Here is a 21,010-nt window from a genome sequence, read left to right as displayed (position 1 = left end):
GTGATGGAGAAGGCTCTGTGATGGGGGGGTCTGTGATAGAGAGGAGTCTGTGATGGGGGGATCTGTGATGGAGAGGGCTCTGTGATAGTGAGGAGTCTGTGATAGGGGGATCTGTGATGGAGAGGAGTCTGTGATGGGGGGGGGATCTGTGATGGAGAGGGCTCTATGATAGAGAGCAGTCTGTGATGGGGCCTCTGTGATAGAAAGGAGTCTGTGATGGGGGATTTGTGATTGTGGGGATTTGCGATGGGGCTCTGTGATTGGGAGAGTCTGATGGGGCTGTGTGATGGAGAGGAGTCTGTGATGGAGGCTTTGTGATGGAGAGGGGTCTGTGATGGGGGGGGATCTTTGATGGGGAGGGTTCTGTGATGGAGAGGAGTCCGATGGGGGGGGGGAATCTGTGATGGGGGGCTCTGTTATGGAGAGGAGTCTGTGATCGGGGGGGGGGTGGAGTCTGATGGAAGGCTCTGTGATGGGGGGAGTCTGATGGAGGGACCTGTGATGGAGAGGGATCTGTGATGGAGGGGAGTTGAGTTTGCTATGGGGATCTGTAATGGAGGGGAGTCTGTGATGGGACAAAAAAAAGGTCACTGCCCCCACCTATAACTGGTCTTCACGGCAAGGAGCACTGAAAGGGCAAACGTATGTCAAATAAAACCAAAGAATTTCCAAGGTCAACTTACCAACCAGCCTGCGACCAACCAAATTAACCTGTCTAACAGTATACGTTAAGAACAGGGGTTTAGTTGCACACGTTTGCAAATACATGCATAAGCTGCAGGCCATGGCAAGGCACCCTGTATCCTGCAGACCCTAACTTTGACGATTCTCCACAGTGGGAGCACATGTATTCTAATGGATAGATGAAGGGCAGATGAATGGAGGGAGCCCAACCCTTTTTGTATTGTTGACATATTGGTCAGGCAATGCACTGACACCTTTGCTACCATTGTGCAATGTGATGGGTATTCAGTGTGTTCCTGCGCCTTTAAGGAGGGTTGGGCTCCTTAAACAAATAGTCACATGGGCACATTTTACCTAACACTAATTACCCAAAACAATGCCTAATCTATCAAAACACTGAAATTTATATGAATAACAAAAGTATAACTAAAAGGCAAAACTTTTTTTTTTTCGTTTTGGATAGAGTGCAGAGGAATTAGAACTGTCAGGTTTTTAGTGCAGTCTAAGCCCCCGTTAGGAATATTCACCCTCTCTATTTGTCCTGAAAAATAATAGTGGGGAAATATTCCAATAGGGACACTAGTTCTGCTGACCTGGGGGTCCCCAAGGAATTCCCTTCATTTGCAGGGATTTCCTCTCACTTCCTGTTTGGCTATGGGATAGGAATTTAAGGGAATTCTCCGCAGTGGGACACAGATGGTGAAAACAAAATCCGACAGGGGTGATTACTCGCCCTCCAAAATAAAAAAAGTTTTGCCTATAGTTCTACTTTGAAATCATACCAATGCTCCCTGAAAGTTGTACACTGTAGCAAGTTACTTTTCGCTTCAAGCGAAAAAAAAAAAATCTGTGTTCAGTAATGGGGAAAGAAAAACTACAATCAATCGTTTCATAATTGTGCTCTAAGAAAAAAAAAGAAAAGCTGTGGAATATGCGCGTGTGAAAAATAAAATCTAAAGACAGAAATCCAAACGGCAATGGATAATTTTTAATGACAAAAAAAAAAAAAAAATCTGAGTGTTTAAATGTATTAAACCGAAAAGATTTAATCAGTGATACACTGCTGAGATTTGTGTATTTACATAATCTTTCCTGAAAAACAGTAAACAAAAGCTTTGCTATAAAGTAATAGTGCCAAATGTTTACATTGTGGCGTATAAAGAAATGCACATTACATTTCAATGTAAAGAAAATCAGGATATACAATATTCCAGCTATACACTTACTTACAATAATAAACTGTGGATAATAACATTTGTACAGAAACATAAGAAATAAAAGTATGTACATGTGTTGTATGAATACCACAGGAATAGGGTGTAAGAAAAGATTAGGTTTATTTAGCTGTTCTGGTTCTAAGTCGTCTCTTCATTATAAGGTGATCACTTTCCTTTACATTAGTGTCCATAATGATCTGTGGGAAAGGAAGAGAGCTAAATCTGTATTCTTTGTGATTTATCAAATTATATTTTAGGAAACAAACAACAAGAAAAAAAGGCAGACTGGTATGGTAATATAGCATAGGCATTCCACAGGTGATAAGCTTTTGTTTGTAAAATATTTAACACATTTGCTTTACATATACATAATAAAGTCAAAGAGAGTAGGGAATCATTAAAACAGGTTAGACTTTTACTGCTGTCAGTGTCTCCCCTGGACAATAGCACCCTCTCTATGTTTGTGCTGCCAATCATTGCACTGCAGAAAATAATTGGAAACTATTTACATTTGTCACCAGGAGTTGACAGGTACATCTGTGGCACCTATCTAAAAGGATTGTGCCTCGCTTTAGAGAAATTTCCTCTAACTTCCTGTTATGTCTCTAACTAAAAGTGAAGGGAAGTCTCCTTAATGGGACATAGAAAGCAAAAAAAAAAAAAAAAGAAGGGGGGGGGTCCACAGTCAGTTGTGGCTTTAGACATGTTTTAAGGTGGTCTAAAAATTTAAATTATGTGTGGAGAGGTCACTGCATCTAATGAATATAGTCTGATAAATCTTTGTACTGAAGGGTCATTAACCCAGTGCATAGTATAGAAAGGAAGAAAAGTAACAAAATGGGCATTCAAGGATGATCCTTCAGTACATCAATATAAAAAACACATCTAAATCTACAGTTACAATATACAGACAAGTATTAGATGCATCTCAGTTACATATACTGTAGTGCTTGCACTTCCTTTCTCACAGAGCATATAAGAGATCACGTGAGAGGGAAGAAAGAAAAAAAAAAAATCACCAATTAAAATTTTAATTGTCCAATCCAATATGTACAGGGTCAGTTTTCGTTTCTGACTGTGCCATGGGGAGGCAGAAAAGAGAAACGTCCCATGAGCAAACTATTCCAGTAATGGAACCTCACATCAATGGGAGGGAAAAAAAAACCCACTTAACACCAGCTACAGTTCTACAAGAAAAACGTTTAAACTTCTATAAGTAGAACTGTAGCTAGCGTTGCGTGTCCCCCCCACCATGATGTGAGGTTGCATTGCTCTGGTGGATAGTTTGGTCAGGGGATATTTCTCCTTTATGCCTCCCCATGGTGCATTTAGACATGAAAAACTGATCCAGTGCGTATTGGATTGGACAATTTAAATGGTGGAGTTTTTTTTTCCCCCCCTTCCCTCTCACATGATCCTTTATATGCCTTGTGGGAAAGGAAATGCAAGCACTATATGTAACTGAGATGCATCTAATACTTGTCTGTATATTGTATTTGTAGATTTAGATTGGTGATACCAGACATAATAGCAGACTGAGAACTCTTTAAACCCTAAGGAAGCGTCTACGGCAGTGAAACATGTAGGGAAAAAGCCCCTTTGGGTCTCTGCTGTCTGATTGTTTTCTATTCTGTGCTACCATTTAATGGGAATCCATTGTTTTACCATTTGTATATATTTTAACCACTCCCGGACTGCGCGAGCCGATGTACCTGTACGCTGGTCCATGCATTAGATACAGCGGGCTAGCCAAGGGAGCAGTAAAGAGATGCAGACAAGGCAGATCTCCATTCTGACAGGGGAGGAGAGAGAGAGAGATCAGCTGTTCCTAGTGATCAGGAACAGCAATCTCTCTCTATTCCCAGTCAGTTCGTCCCCCTGACAATTAGAAAGCACCTCCCTAGGGAACACTTAACCCTTTGATCACTGCTAGTGTTAACCCCTTCCCTGCCAGTGTCATTTATACAGTGATCAGTGCATTTTTATTGGTGTCACTGGTCCCCAAAAAGTGTCACTTAGGGTCAGATTTGTCCGCTTCAATGTCGCAATCCCGTTAAAAATCGCTGATCCCTGCCATTACTAGTAAAAAGAATAAAAAGTCCCTAAATCTTTCCCATATTATGTAGACGCTATAACGCTATAGCAGAAAGCAAAAAATATTGTGGGTTTTTTTTTTTCAAAATTGTCAGTCTTTTTTTGTAGCGCAAACAATAAAAACTGAGGTGATAAAATACCACCAAAAGAAAGCTCTATTTGTGGGGAAAAAAGGACATTAATTTTGTTTGGGTACAACGTCGCAAGATTGTGCAATTGTCAGTTAAAATAACGCAGTGTCGTATCACAAAAAATGGCCTGGTCATTAAAGAGGAAGTAAACTCTCCCACTCTGATGCTTCTTTTCATTTAGTCCATTATAATAAGTAATTATCAAACTTATAGCCACTGTAATCCAGCCCAAATCGCATTTTACTGTTTAAAGAAACTTTAAAAAACTTGTTTCCAGGGGTAAGGCAGCGCCATTTTAAGTATTTTTTTCTGAGTCCACAGTAGAGTGTATTTCCGCCCTTACATTGAGCACTTCCTGTACTGTTAACCAAGCCTCCTTCTCAATCCAACGTTTCTATGGCAACCCTGCTTCCCTGCTCATAGCTGACTTGTTTTATTTCATAGTATTTACTTGTGCCGATTATCTAGTGTTTACCTATATCAGTCTTATCAGCCTCAGCTGATAAGAGTGCAGTAATGCTGTCCGATACCCAGGTTTACACTGCATGTGATGTCACATGGGGTGTAGTAGGAAGCTCTGAGTGATTATGCAGTCTCGTGGGATTTCAGTGTTGTGCAGTTGGAAGTCCTGATAATAGACAGACAAGCACACAGTGTGCCATAAATCAGGGGAGATATGGGCATGCTCAGTGACATCATTCTAAAGAATGAAAAGGATTACAACAATACTAAGCAACATGGGACAAAGTTGTGGGGGAGAGTTTACAACCACTTTAAGGGGATTAATCCTTCCAGGGCTGAAGTGGTTAAATTCTGATATTTCGCAATAAAGCATAGGTGGTTTTTGGATACTGATATACTTAAAGATCATCCTTGAACTCCCATTTTGTTCCTTTTCTTCCTTTCTATGCTTTAAGGTAGCATGTCAGTCAGTCCAACAGCCCATAGCCTATTCCATCTACTGCCTTCAGAGTAAAGGGACATGCATCTAAAATGTGATCATGCCACCATCTTCCTATGTGGTATATTGGTCTACATCACTCCTGCAGGCATCAGCAGCAATATTTTGCCCTTTCAAGTTCACATCTATTCTAAGACCCTAAAGGAAGCCCACCCCATTAAACCTGGGAACTACTACACCACCAAACCTGTAAATGTTGTAGGTTGGGCAGTGCTATTACCAACTCACAAGAGGAAATCCTAAGACTTAGCTGCACAAATTCAAATCCTCCTTATTTAATAATCCATATCACAGACTCACAAAACATAAGAGAAAGTAAACAACCTTTCCTGAAATTCATACTCTACACATAAAGTCCACTTTTCATGAATATGTGTTGCTCCTGGCTATTAACCCAAGCAAACCTGGCGAACTACTGTGGTAGGGACGAAGGTAGAATTGCATGCTTTTGATGATACTGGTGACTAATGCTTGACATAACAAGTGTATTAGGTTAAAGTGGTTCTAAAGTAATAAGGTGTTTTTTTTTTTTTTTTTTTTACCTTAATGCATTATGCATTAAGATATAAAACCTTTCAGTGCCTGTTTTTCCCCCTTCCCCAAATACTTACCCGAGTCTTGTATCGATCCCACTCTGTGTTTATTTGCAAGACTTCTCTCCACTCTCTCTCAGGCTTGGCTGAGAGCAGTGAGAGGCTAACCTGCACACAGTGTGTGCCAATAAACGCACACATGCTGACTCAGGAGCAAGCCAGAACATGTGCCACCATAGGGAGGGGCTTCTTATAGTGGCATATGCGGAAGAGTAGAAGCCTAGAGCACTGGGCAGGGTGACCCCAGAAGAGACGTTCGGGGCTGATCTGTGTAATACCATAGCGCAGAGCACCCAAGTATAGCATGTTTTTTGTTTTTGGGGGGACGGGACTTTACAACCACTTTAAGATTGCGAAAAAAAAAATAGTACTTGACAATACCTGTCATACATGTATGCCTGGTTCACATGGGTCTCGCCTTGTAACTGATTGTTTTCCTATTTCACTTTTAAAAAAGAAGGTGGTACTTTATTTGCAAATGGACATTGTGATCATATACTTACTGCAGAAGCAGGAATGTCTAGTGGAGCTGAGATTTCAGCAGTGTACAACCTTCTCCTGGACTTCTTGGGTTTACTCTCCTCTTCCTTTTTGCCAGGGATCAAATCCGTTGTCTTCGGAGCCGCAATTGTTCCAAGCAATTTTTTGGCTTTGAAAATAAACACATGGTTCAAATAAAGCATGATGCTTAAAAACTGAATTTAGAACTACTGAGAATAAGTATTTTTTCAATCTCCTGAATAAAGTTGAGCAAATCAAATGGGTTAATACCTTTATGCTGGAAAATTGAAGGAGAGCTCTGTAAGAATTCCCCGAGCCTTTGCAGGGTCCCATCTTTCTTTCGACTAGAGGCAGTGCTGGAAGCAGACAACTGCTTTGTCAACGGTGGTTTCTGAAATAAGGATATTTACCTGGTAATGTCTATGTGGGCATCACAAAAATGTTTAAACAATTAGAGATTATAAAAATTTAAAACCGAAGAACCTCTGACTCAATACAAATTATGACATTTACTGCTAAAGACAATCAGCAAATACAGTGTATCCAGAAGCTAAAGTGCAATCAAACCGTTAGCACTACACTACATTAGCACTACAGTAGAAGGACTAATGTAGACCCATGGCTTAGACTTCTCACATTTTCGTTAACCTAGAGCATTATGGTTACTCATATTAATAACTTTGTAAGAAACATTTACTCTCCTATCCAATTTTATTAGGCACTAAAACAGCAGCATTGCTTCCCTTTGTTCAGTTCTATGTATCCTCATCTTCTGATGCCTAGCTGAAGGGGTCAGCCACAAAAGTGAACAATACAGAGACAAAGCATTGGAAAACACCCCCAATCTACGAGGAGCGTTCAATTCAAACCCAGAATTTTGCGTTTATATAATAAAAGAACAAGTGGAAACTGCATGTATTTTTCGTCATACTCCCCTGCTACATTTATATACTTATCCCAGCGTTTAACTAATGTCTGAAATGCTCTGGCATAGAAAGATTTGTGAGTACGTCTGAACCATCCTAGGATAGCCTGCTTCACTTTGCCACAGAAAGATTTGTCTCTTGTTTCACGACAGGTTATGCGTCGATTATCCAGAATCAGGCATTCCACGTGCTGAATATTCACAGGAATGGCTGCAGTGGTCCGGGAACCACTACAGCCGGGATCGTCACTAACGGACGTACAGCCATCTTTGTTCATTTACACCATTTAAATGTCTTACTGTGGCTGAGTGTCTCATCACTGTACTGTGCTTAATGCCTTCTGTAGATATCCGTGGGTTTTACGCCTTCGTTCACGAGAAACGTAATAACCACACGTTATTCCATGCATGCACGAACACAGTTGTCTGACATCCTAACGGTCTCTGGACTGGCCCACAACATGTGTCACCTATCACTAATAGGACACACTTGCCACTTACTATTGCGTGTAGTACCACCATGTTAGCATCCCATTTTATACTTGTAATTTTAAAAGTTCTGGTTTGACTTGAACACCCCTAGTATGTTAGTGATACAGGCCTACCGAAGTTAGCAATAGTGTGTCATCACATGAGTGTGTTTTTTCCTCAGGAGAAATATGCATAAGCTAAAGAAAACTGCAATAGTGTTGCATTATTGCTTCTCAAGCCTCTTGAAATGATGAAAGAAATCTTATTTTTACATGAATTTGCTTGTCCAGGAACAGTTCAATTTGTATATTCCTGAATAGCTGGAATTATTTTAAAATATTAAAAAAAAAACCAAAACATTAATTTAATACCCAAGTGTTAAACGGGTGGCTTGCAGCCCACAATAAAGAAGGTAAATTGTAATGAGCTGCCATGAGTTACTGAGCATCACTGCTATTTGCACATCCTGATTAAATAATCATGTATTTAGACTGAAACCAAGCTCTCAGTTTAATTCAAGCATACTTCAAACCACAAGTTAATATCTTACAATCATAACTTGATTTTTCAGGTCATATTGTCAGTGCCAATATATTTGTTTGATGCTTCCACGCACCTTGGTCAATGGGAAATCAATTGCAGTGTTGCATATAGAGCAGTAAAAATATTGAAATAAAAAAAAAAAAGGGGCTTACACAAAGTTTTAGAAATTAAAAAAATGTAATACACCATTTATAATAAACGTCCACATATGAAGTATACAGACCTTTGATTGACTGCTATTGACAGCAGGGTTTGCCATGGTGAACGGTGTCATTTTATTTGTTCTTGTGTTTTTCTGGTTTTCATTTTTTACAATATCCTACAAGCAAGAGACATATTACTACAGGTATAGAGAATATATGACAACTCAAAAGAGAGCTCCAGGAAAAATGAAACCTTGCCTATATGTAAACTGCCTGCTGTAAAGCTCATGCAGTGCATACCAGCAACTTGGATCTGCTTCACTTAACCTTCTTATAACAAAATTCTAGGTTCAGTAAGACAAGACCTGTAGAAAAAACAATTTAATAACAGCTAAAGAAATGAATGCTTTGGGTTTTACAACAGAAAGCCTAAACATTCTGGTGTCCATTTATGAAGCAGTGAAAAAAATTCACTGCTTCATTCTCCGGCATTCTCAGAGGAGATTGTTCTCCTCAGTGTGCCAGTTTATGAAACTTTGTAGATCGCTTCTACTTCGGAGGAGTGAAGCGATCTACAAACGCTTCAAAAAGTAGAGAACGGCCCCTGATACTGGAATCTTGTGAGACTTTACGAGATTACAGTACCAGAAATTCACAGAAACACCTAAATGTCAGTTTATTAAGCAGTGATAAATGATCACTGCTCAATACACGGACAGACGGCATGGTTAATACTAATAAAATAAAGAGTCCCTCTAGATTAATTATATATATATATATATATATATATATATATATATATATATATATATATATATATATATATATATATATATATATATATATATATACACATACACACACACACACACACATAAATATGACAGAGGGACATAGTTACTGTCTTGGAGGGTCTGAACGAGGTCGAAAGAAGTTAAAAATCTTCCTCCTTCCCCCTCAGATCCCCCAGGATTCTCTCTTCACTCCCCGATTCTCCACCTCTGAGCTGGTGAATCTGGGAGTGTGAATTCTGATTCAGATCACCAGTGAAGCGCTGAAATAGCAGCTTCATAAACTAGCCGTTTCTGTGTCAGTTAATGAGGATTCTCTGTGTGCGGAGATCATCGGGGGGAACATGTTCAAACTTGTTCTCCCCCAATAATCTCTGTTATCGTTGTCATTAACCGTTTATGTTCTGTGAGCAGTGGCGATTCTCTGGATCACCGCTGTTCACTGCTTCATAAACGGACACCTCTCTGAAAAGCTGCACTCGTTTGAATGAGAGGTTTGAAGGGAATGGCATAAATCTGAGGATAAAGTTGGAACCCCCATTAAAAGTGCAAAGTTTACAATAAATTTTGTGAAGGGGCGTTTTCTTCTTTTTTAATTTCAACAGATATGGATGCACATGGCACATGTTGGACACCAAATTACATATTTGTGTCCAAGACACACAAGGCTGAATTCACAAAGCTTTAACACAAGCAGAAGGACCTTTTTTTTATCCATGACTGAAATCCTTCATATCTTAAAGAATTCATCTGAAATAAACCATTGCTATTTTTTAAAAATAAGAATGATTATCCTGGTGTGTTAGCTTTGTGAAATGAATCTATAGGAGTATATTGTTGGAACGCTTTGCTCTCTGCTACAAGCCTGAAGATTTCTGTAGCAGAACTCTTTTTTTTCACTAAGTAGTGCAACCAAAACAGAAAATACTTAGGCTCCATTCACAGCTGAGCGTATCGATTTACTGGCGCTTTTCGTAGGCTTTTTACAAGCTTTTTTAAAGCGTTTTAGAAGTGTATTAGAAGCGTTTTACTGCTTCTGGTGTTTTTGTTTAGCCAAAAGAAAGCACTAGGGGGAGGAGAGGGAGAGGAAATTAGGGGCGGGAGCTGCTATTTGAGCATTTTACAAGCGTTTTTTCTGCTCAACTCAGGCGTTTCTATTAAAGTCTATAGGGCCAAAAGCACTTGTAACCTGCCAGAAAGAAGCTCATGTACTTTTTAGAGCATCAGGTGTTTTGCTTCAGGCAACCGAATGCTCATATGTGAACAGGGGCCATTGAAATGAATGGAATTTGGCTTGTTCAGCGTTTTAGAGCTACAAGCTTCAAGCAAAAAAAAAAAAAATTGCTCAGGTGTGAACCAGGCCTTAAGCATATCACTAATTGGATTGATAGTGTAAGAATGTTGTGCTTTGCCTGAAACTCTCATAGGCAACAATAAATATATTCATAAAACATTAGTTGGAAGTAATGTCACACACATTTGTGCAGGCTGCATACATTTTGGTTGCGATTTCTGTAATAAGATTCATTTCTATAGTTGTCAGCTCTATCTAGTGGCCAAAATGTGGTAAAGTTTTTGAAATACATCAATGGAAAATAAAAAACATTTTGGGCACTAGATGGAGCAGACGATCACAGGAATAAATCTATTTATATAGTCAAAATGTATGCCTTCATCAAATGTTATTTAAATAGATCGCTGAGTGTCAGTTTGGTTATTATACATGATAAAATGGATTATGCTAAAAGATGACAAAAGCAACTTTGGTTTGTTAGGTAACATTCCATCCAACAAAGACATCATGCATCGGCACCCTGTGACACAGAGGGCAAAATCCCCACTTTTCCTAACAAATGTGATCATAGAGAGTAACGGTCAATGTATATGATAGAAACACAGCAGCAATTTGCATGGCAACAGCATTTTGATGCGCAACATCAAACATTTTTCTTTTATTTTTTAGTATATCAGTATTTCTGCTCTCCAGCAGCCTCTTTCCTGTCCATATGCATGCCTTCCAGTGATGGAGGCATTGTCTTAGTGCAAGTATTCTAATGGTGACAAAACTGGACCATGTCTGTAAAACGTGAATGCCAACTATGAAACTACCTGCACGGACTCTGCAGGTACTCCATGTGCGCACATAGGTTTCCTCCCACACTCCAAAGACATGCTGGTAGGTAATTGGCCCAAGTATGTATGCATGTGAGGTAGAGACCTTAGGATTGTAAGCTCCTTGAAGGCACAGACTGATGTGAATATTCAATATATGTACAAAGCTGTGTAAATTGTCAGTACAATAACAATACCTAGTATAAACAAATAATGTACGGCCACCTGCAGCCTCCATCAGAAGCCTGTGCGACAACGTAGAACACAACTGACAGCCAGGGTCAGAGTGCTGTTACATTAGAACAGCAAATGCCTGAACATGGACTTTCCTGGTATAATCACCAGGGTGGTCTTCAGGGACAAGTGCATCACAGCCCTGAACCAGTAGAGCGTTGTGCAGCTAGCTGTACACAGCGTGACCTGGAAAGTGCCCAAGACTGTCCCAGTGCCTGAATGACACATTACAGTCCAATTTCTCATCTTTCTCACAGCGGGGTCCAGGTATCACTTCCAAGGCTGTGCTGAGGCTCTACTGATCCAGAAACGGCATCTAACAGCACTTCTGGCTCCACAGGAAAAGACATCCATTCTCTTAAAGCAGGCCATAGACTTTGCGATTTCCTTTCCAGAAGCCATGGGTTTCAGGAAAGAAAATCTCTCGATTCCCCTATCAACACAATCAGTATTAATGGGGGAATCCCTCCCCTGGAGCTATTGTGTTCTCCCCACGTGGGGAGCCATCCCGGCTGGGAGAACACACAATGATTACTGCTAGCAAGAAAAATCTGACAGGCTGTCGGTACCCAAGTTGATTGATCGATCAACTTGAGTACAAACAGCCTGCTCATACATGGTTCGAATCTCGGACAGCCCCTGCTGAACTGGCCGACATTCAAACCATCTATGGCTGGCATAAGGCACTAGCAAACGTCATGATGGGAGTAGGAAGGGTTCTCTTGCCTGGCTGACATCTTTTGTTTGCCATTCTCCAATTCTCCTGTAATTTGAGAGCAGGCAAGGCTATTATTGCAGAAGAAACCTACTATGCAAAAAAATCTTCCTGCTTGCAAACTTCTTTAGAATGTCCACTAAGCTGCACATGTGCATGAGTCAGTCCTGGGATAAATTAACTTGGTATGCATAGTAGTTGTGCCAATCAAGATGGCTGAAGATGCTGAAAATGAAAATGACCGGACAAAGACGATACTGGTGAGGTAGCTTGCAGAAATTACATTGCTGGAGGTGAGAATATAGGCGACTGTAGTTCCTCTTTAATGTATATGCTAAACCTAAAGATTGGGTTTAATGCAGTAGCAAACACGAATGAATGAATAATACACTTGCAAGCAGTACTTTTAATGTTATACTTGTTAGGATGACATTCAATAAAAGTATATACTGTGTAAAAAAACAGGGCTGACATTTCTGAAATTGTCTTTGTTGATTGCAAGAAATATCTAGGGAAAAATGCTTGAAAATAAGGAGCTTCATACTCATCACAATGCTTACAATAAGCACTTCAGTTCAAAAAATATTTTAGAGAGCTATGTGCTGTCATTGCAAAGTGAGGAAAAATAAACAGACATATGCAGTGCATACCGAAGATAATGGGCAGTAATGGATGTCAAATATATGATGGAACACTGAGTTCTCTCTCATGCTGTAGGATTCAGGCAAATATCAACTGGAGTAAGTAATTTATATACATTTGAAGTACCACTTCATTGCAGCATGCCTGAGTACCACAGCAGACAAGTATGTTCTACAGGAAAAAAAATGTATGTACACATGGAAATTATTTAACCCCTACATATAAGAAAAAGGCAGTAAACTAGCACATATTCTGGTGTTGAGGTATATAAAGTTTATCACCAATCACTAAAATCTCTAGCTTTAGAATATGTTTAACTTTAAAAGTTGTGTCAATGTTTCCAATCTGCAGCTTTCATCAAAAGAATGACAGGTAATTCATCCATGAAGGTCTTTGCTACAGAACTTTCTCCCTGTTATGGGATGACAACTATCCTGCTTTTATGCTCCTGGGTTATCACCCTGCACCTGTGGGGACTAATGGTGCAACAAGGTCCCCTGGTGTCACCATCAGGAAGCCAGCCCAGAAAAATGACATGTAACAAAGCAGGTGCACAGAGACACTAAAGTCACTAAAAAGGCTCAATGAGTTAATCAGGAGAGAAAGACCCAGGAGAGCCTTGGCTATCGTGCACATCGCTGGATCAAGATTGGGCTTAGGTATTTGTTTGGGGGCAGGGGGGTATGGTGAGCTGCATGCAGGTGTTTTTTTTACCTTACAGAAAAAAATGCAGTAAGGCGAAAAGAAAAAAAAAAAAACCTTCTGCCTTTACAGTTTCTGCTATTACATCTAACACTCCCCTCCCCTCAGACTGACCATTGGTTGCTCTCCAAATCTGCCCCCTGTGCTCCTTCAATCAGAGTGGAGGTGTTCTAATACAGTGTGTGAAGTGTGTTACTGGCCAGATCACCAGATTATAAGACAGAAAAGAGCCTAAAAAGGGATAACTAATGTAGCCACATCTAGTGATTGGTAAGCTGTAATATATTACATTTTTGGTTTAAGACTGCTTTAAATGTGTGCAAAAACTAAATTATAGCAGACCAGAAACCTCCAATTCTGTACAAATAGTACAGAATTGTCAGTGTGAGAGTAGGTCTATGTGAGCATTATGACTATGTGGAAAATACCATGTTTTAATTAAACAGAGTTCATGGTAGACCTAAAGAACAATCACTGCCCTGGATCCTGCATACTTACAAATTCAATCAATATGTCCCAAAAGAAGATTATGGCAAGAATGAAAATAGTATAATAAGCATGCAAATTGACTATATCCTGGAAGACAAATTCACACTGCTACTTCCCAACGATAGTGAGTCATTCGGCGAGATCTTTGCTACTGTACAATAAGACTCATCAGTCTGACCACAGGAACACATGTATAATCTTTAAAATAAATCTATTGCACATCGAGTGAGAATCCTGGAAAGAAGCCATATTGCAGAAGCTTGTATTGTATGTGATCGTATTCATATAGACACTGCATGCAGTTGCTGGATAGAACAAATAAACCGGTTGCTAAGGACAGCGGGGAGATCCACCATGCTGAGAGACAACTTGTGGATACCTGCCATTATATTGAAAAAACCTTCACAGGTAGTATAACATTTATATGTACAACATGTATTAGGCTGAAGTAGTATCAACTGGCACATAGCTAGGGTTGTATAGAGCATTTGTGGAGTCCATTATGTAAGTTAGATGAAATACATGAATTACTATTGCTCAGACGAGCCCCTTATGATGTAGTTAAACATCATACGAAGGCAAGTAAATAAGCAAGAAGATAAGTAATGATGGGTGCTCAGCATATTGGGTCTGTACTCATGCCTAGCAACATGCAAGTGTTCATCAAGATATAAACAGACCATGCAAATAAATCAGAAAGCACAAAGCTGGACAGATGCAAATAAGCATTAAGCATAAAAATTTAAAGTAGTGCACCACATGCAAAAAGTCTGTATCTCACAGGTAGCATGCAAATATCAACAGCGATGTCAAGGAACCATACAGAGCATGTAGCCAGTTAGAATGCATCAAAGGGAGGTATAATTGTATTATCAAATGAATAATCTTCCCACAGCATGTACTTAAACCTCACTGTTTGGTTATGTCACAATGTGATATTGTTAAGGAGAGGCTGGTTAATGTAAAGAGTTCACTGCGGTGGATGCACAGCACAGAGGCAGGATTCTAGGGAGAATGCGGTTTCTGCCACCCTTCATGCCTTCAGTGGACACACTCCCTAAGAGAATATTAGGGACACCACTGTGTCCCACAGTTATAGACCTGTAAAGCACTTTGCAGCACCTTGCACATAAGTAGAGACAAGTGCTTTTAGCAGAGTCTAGTGCAAGGGACACATTAAAGTCTGGTCATGTTTCTTCTTTTTAGTGGGGTCTGGGTAACAGCTTCTGTGGTGATGCCAAAGATCAACTGGTCCTGAAAGCTGTGAAACATTTGTCCTAGACGGCTTAGTTCATAATATAATATACTATAATATAATATAATATAATAATATAATATTATATATTTTTTTTTTTTTTACAGAAACCATGAATCAGACTGAGACAGAAGTGCAGTAAAAATCACACTATTTAATAAAATGGTATAAACAGAGCAAACTTAGTCAAAACATAGACAGAGTTTGGTAACCAGGACGGGTATCAGAACAAGCCAGAGAAACAGGAGTCCAGAGATCAGTGAAGTCAGGTGCAGCAAACAGGATCAGGAACCAGAAGGGAAGTCAGCCAAGCAAAAGTCTTTCACAGGAAAACACAGCAGAAAGTCCGGATATGTTGACCAAGGCGAAGGCACAGATCTGATCCAAGTAGTTTATATAACCAGCAGCCCAACCCTGACAGTACCCTCCTCAATGACCCCTCCCCCTCGGAGGATGACCAGGTTTGAGGGGAAAATGTCTATGGAAGGCACGGAGGACGACAGGATCATGTACGCCCGAGGATAAGACCAAAGAGTGTTCCTCCGGGCCGTATCCCTTCCAATAAACTAGGTATTGCATGCGCCCACAGAAGCTACGGGAATCGATGATAGATTGTATTGCATATTCCTCATGGTTCTCAACCTGAACTGGGCAAGTATGTGGTACCGAAGTGGTGAAATGGTTGCATACCAAAGGTTTTTAATAAGGAGACATGAAATACATTTGAAAATCGCATATTAGAAGGAAGGTCTAAAGCAAGGCATTGGGTTGATCCTACGGAAAATACGGAAAGGCCCAATAAACCGGGGTGCCAGTTTTAATAAGGAAAAACAGAGTCGGAGGTTGCTACATGACAGCCAGACCCTGTCCCCAACTTGGTAGGAAGGCGCAGGTAGGAGTGTGGGGTCAGAATGAAGTCTGTAACCATCATTGGCACGTTGCAAGGACTCTTGGACCTGTACTCAACTGGAATGAAGATCACAGAGATGCTCCTCCAATGCAGGAATGCTCTGAGGAACAAATGAGTCAGGCAACATGGATGGTTGGAAACCATAATTTGCCATGAATGGAGACAATCAAGAAGCGGTATTGATGGCACTTTTGTGAGCAAACTCTGCCCAAGGTAAAAGGACTGACCAGTTGTTATGGTGGTCAGAAATGTAGCAACGTAAAAACTGTTCCAAGGTCTGGTTGGCTCATTCTGCGGCCCCATTGGACTGCGGGTGATACGCAGAGGAGAAAGAGAGCTGAATTCCCAACTGTGCACATAAGCTCGCCAAAACCTGGACACAAACTGGCTACCCCTGTCTGAGACGATCACCTTGGGTAGCCCATGTAAGCAAAAGATCTCTTGAGCAAAAATGGAAGCCGGTTCTTTAGATGTAGGCAACTTCTTAAGTGGAATACAATGAGACATTTTCGAGAACCGGTCAACCACCATAAGGATAACTGTTGCCCTGAGAGTTGGGTAACACCACAATAAAATTCATTGACAGGTGGGTCCAAGGCCTCTCTCCATTGGGTATGGGTTGTAGGAGGCCCACTGGAAGGTGTCATGGTGTCTTACTCTGAGCACACACGGAACAAGCAGCTACGAAAGCAGCTACATCAGCACGTAGCCTAGGCCACCAGAATTGTTGGGAAATGACCCAAAAGAGTTGATTCTTCCTGGGGGTCCAGCAGCCTTGGGAGAATAAGTCTGGAGCATGGCAGTACGGAGACTCAGGGACAAAGCAGCGGTCACAAGGTTTCTCAGGAGGAGAATGGATCTGAGCGCCAAGAATTTTGTCACCCAAAGAAGTGAGACTGGTGCGAACCATAGCCAGAATACGATCGGGAGTAATCACAGGAACCGGAACGGACTCCATCTTGGAAGTGGAGGAAAACTGTTGTGACAAAGCATCAGCCCTTACATTTTTAGTACCGGGTAAGAATGAGACTATGTAATTGAAACTGAAGAAAAGAGCCAATCGCACCCTTCTGGGAGAGAGGCGTTTAGCCTCAGAAAAGAATGTAAGATTCTTATGGTCAGTCAGAATAAGAACCGGCACAGTAGTACCTTTGAGATGCATCCATTCTTTAAGGGCTAAAATGATTGCTAACAACTCTCTGTCCCCAATCTCATTATTGCATTCCGCAGGAGATCATTTCTTGGAAAAGTAGCTACAAGGATGCATAGCGCTCTCAGACGTTGAGACAGCAGGGCACCAACTCAAGTCTCAGATGCATCAACCTTAAAGATGAAAGGTACCATAGGATCAGGATGCACTAACACAGGAGCAGAAGCAAAGGCAGTCTTGAAACTCTCAAAGGCATTAATGGAGTCTGGAGACCAATTCGGTGGGTTACCGTTCTTTCTGGTCATATCAGTCAGGGGTTTGACCAGAGACGAGAAGTTACGAATAAACTTCCGATAATAATTGGCAAAGCCAAGAAAACATTGCAATGGTCATAAACACACGGGTTGGGGCCACTGTAGTACGGCCGAGAGTTTCTCTGGGTCCATCGAAAAATCAGCAGTGGAAATTACATAACCCAGGAATTAAACCTGTTCACAATGAAACTCGCACTTCTCCAATTTGCAATACAGGTTACTATCTCTCAACCTCTGCAGCACACGGCGGACATCTGTGTGATGGCTCTCTAGGGACTTGGATAAGAGAATATCGTCGAGATAAACCAATACACATAGCTGCAACAAATCTCGGAGGACATCGTTGATAAATTCCTGGGACACTGCCGGAGCATCGCAAAGACCAAATGGCATAACTAGGTATTCATAATAGCCTGACCTGGTACTAAACACAGTTTTCCATTCCTCGCCCTCCTTGATCTTCATGAGATTGCATGCCCCTCAGAAATCAAGCTTCGTAAAAAACCGTTGCTCCCTTGACGCGGTCAAAAAACTCTGTAATCAAAGGAATCGTATACGCATTCTCAATCGTGAAGCGACTGAGACCCCTATAATCAATACAAGGTCTCAGTTCACAATTCTTCTTTTTCAGAAAGAAGAAACCAGCACCAGCAGGAGAGGAGGACCTGTGGATGAATCCTCAAGAAAGTGCATCGGCCACATACTCCTCCATGGCTTTGTCCTCCGAGACTGACAAAGGGTAGACCCAAACACAAGGTGGTATGGCACCAGGTGGAAGGTCAATTGCACAATTATACGACCAGTGCAGAGGCAAACTACCGGCTTGACCTTTGTCAAAGACATTGCAAAATTTGCAGTGCTCCTCCGGCAGGGCGGAGAGTTAAGGGGTGCACAAGACCTTAACCACTTTCAGAAAACATGTCTCCCTGCATTGTGGCGACCAGGAAACAACCTCAGCACGAAGCCAAAAGACGGTTGTGCCTCTGTAACCAAGGATAACCAATAACCAACAGAAAACTAGGTGAGGAAATGACTTGGAATTGGATTATCTCATGGTGAACAGCCCCTATGGCCATGGTCAATGGAAAAGTCTCATGGGTCACATGGGCAGGCTCTAGAGGTCTCCCATCAATAGCTTCAATTGCAAGTGGAGTGGCACAAAGCTGCAGCGGAATCGAGTGCTTGGACACAAAGGCACCATCTATGAAATAGCCTGCAGCCAGAGGGTCGATTAAAGCCAGTATCTCAATGGACGACTCAGAACAAGAAAGGGTAAACGGTACCAGGGGCTTATCCTTCTGGATAACTGGGGATGAAACAAAGCCACCTAAGGTCTGTCCCCTACAGGACCTCAAAGCGCGGGCACTTTCCCAAACGGGTCGGACAAGACTTTGAAAAGTGACCAGCCTGGCCACAATAAAGGCACAACTCCTAAAGGCCCTCTCATCCGCAGAGGGACGTGTGAAGCCCAAGTGCATGGGTTCTACCTCACTGGCAGACTCGGTACCAGGAAGTATGGGAGGTGAGGGAGGCAAGGGTGGGACTGCAAAGCTCAGAACCAAAGGAAAAGGAGGCTTCCACAAGTGTTCCTTAAAAGAGGGTCTCTCTCGGAGTCTGGAGTCAATGAGGATGGCAAACGTTATCAAATTATCCAGCTCAGTGGGTATGTCTCGGGCTGCTCTCTCATCTTTGATGTGATCCGAGAGACCATGAGAAAAAGCAGTCACAAGGGCCTCATTATTCCAAGCAACCTCTGCTGCCAGAGCATAGAACTCAATGGCGTAATCAGCAACAGTTCTCGTACCCTGTTTAGCTGACATCAGGCATTTGGCAGCAGACATGGAGCATGTGGGAACATAAAATACCCTCTTAAAGGAAGCCACAGACTCTGGGTAACTCTGGACAAAGGGTTTTTGCGTCTCCCATAGAAGATTTGCCCAGGCCAAGTCTCTCTCAGAAAGCAAAGATATCATGAAGCCTACTTTGCTTCTGTCCGTGGGAAACGCCTGGAGCAGCATCTCAAAGTAAATCTCTACCTGGATGAGAAACCCTCGGCATTGAACTGGATCGCCCCCCGAATCGATGGGGAAGCGGAGCGGAACCAGACGTACCTCTTATAGAGATAATATTCGAGGCGGGTGCCAGCACCGAGACTGCAGCAGCAGCAGGGATGGCCTGCAACACAGGTTGTACTGGAGCAGCCACAGTAAGAGGTTCCAGGTGAGCAGTGCGATTCAGGAGCGTGCGTAACGCTATGGCAAACTGAGCCACGCGGTGATCCTGCTCATCCAATCTGGAAAAATATTACCAACAAGTGGATTGCCTGGCCTTTGTCTACTGTCAGAAACCATGAATCCGACTGAGACAGAAGTGCAATAAAAAAAAAAATCACACTATTTAATAAAATGGTATAAACAGAGCAAACCTAGTCAAAACATAGCCAGAGTTCGGTAACAGGACGGGTAGTCAGAACAAACTAAGGAGTCCAGAGATCAGCGAAGTCGGGTACACCAAACAGGATCAGGAACCAGAAGGGAAGCCAGCAAAAGTCTTTCACAGGAAAACACAACAGAGAGAGTCCAGATATGTTGACCAAGGAGTTTATATAACCAGCATCTCTAACTGACGAGCAGGAAATGAAGACCAGGTGAGTCACTGTGGAAGGAAAAGTCTTTGGCAATTCACCGTCAGCTGAGCACAGAGCTCTGAGAAGGAAGGGCTGACAATATATCTCTCTGTAGCTTATAAAGAAACTTGCTAAAGAAAAAGGAATGTTGATAAGAATTAAGAAAAGGTTTTGCTTCTATTGGGGGCCCTTTCACATAATAATAGCGCCTAATAATAGCACCTGCAAACCGACCCGAAAGTGCCGCTGCTGTCTCTCCAGTGTGAAAGCCCCGAGGGCTTTCACACTGGAGCGGTGCACTAGCAGGACGGGAAAAAAAGTCCTGTGAGCAGCATCTTCGGAACAGTGAAGGAGCGGAGTATATACCGCTCCTTCCCATTGAAATCAATGGGGCAGCGCGGCTATAACGCCGGCAAAGTGCCTCTGCACAGGCGCTTTGCAGTGGTTTTTAACCCTTTCTCGGCCGCTAGCGGGGGGTAAAACCGCCCCGCTAGCGGCCGAATACCAACAGTAAAGCGCCGCTTACAATAGCGGCGCTTTACCGTCAGTGCCGCTCCCGCCCCAGTGTGAAAGGGCCCTTAGAGGAGAGAAGATGTCTGGTCTCCTAGGACACCAACAAAAAGCAAGTTGGAGGGGTTATACTGGGCTGCTCCTTACAGCTTTGTTTGCCATTTTCTAATCTCTTAAAAGCAGCTGCATAACCCAATTTACCTGAATACTTCTAGAACACATTTTTTTTTAATTTTTAGAAAAGTGAGGATATCCTTAGAACCTCAGCCATGATTTTATTTTTGTCTGTGACCTCAA

At 41.8% G+C, this 21,010-nt stretch overlaps 1 protein-coding gene across 4 annotated transcripts in view; it reads right to left on the bottom strand.

Moving 5' to 3' along the window:
• Positions 1 to 1,710: 1,710 nt before the first annotated feature.
• KIF20B (kinesin family member 20B) overlaps positions 1,711 to 21,010 on the bottom strand; it is a 225,634-nt gene continuing 206,334 nt past the window's right edge. For all 4 annotated transcript variants that reach the window (XM_073596389.1, XM_073596391.1, XM_073596390.1 and 1 more), the window contains 4 exons: positions 8,344 to 8,439; positions 6,452 to 6,572; positions 6,184 to 6,329; positions 1,711 to 2,098 (listed from right to left, as the gene is read on the bottom strand). In XM_073596389.1, the coding sequence (XP_073452490.1) occupies positions 2,021 to 2,098; positions 6,184 to 6,329; positions 6,452 to 6,572; positions 8,344 to 8,439 (441 nt within the window). In that variant the 3' untranslated portion in view covers positions 1,711 to 2,020. The remainder of the gene's footprint in view (positions 2,099 to 6,183; positions 6,330 to 6,451; positions 6,573 to 8,343; positions 8,440 to 21,010) is intronic.

This window comes from Aquarana catesbeiana, linkage group LG08 (genome assembly GCF_042186555.1).
Source record: "Aquarana catesbeiana isolate 2022-GZ linkage group LG08, ASM4218655v1, whole genome shotgun sequence".
Classification (NCBI taxonomy): Eukaryota; Metazoa; Chordata; class Amphibia; order Anura; family Ranidae; genus Aquarana; species Aquarana catesbeiana.
The sequence above is the reverse complement of the archived record's forward strand: the minus strand, read 5'-3'. Positions and strand labels throughout refer to the sequence as shown.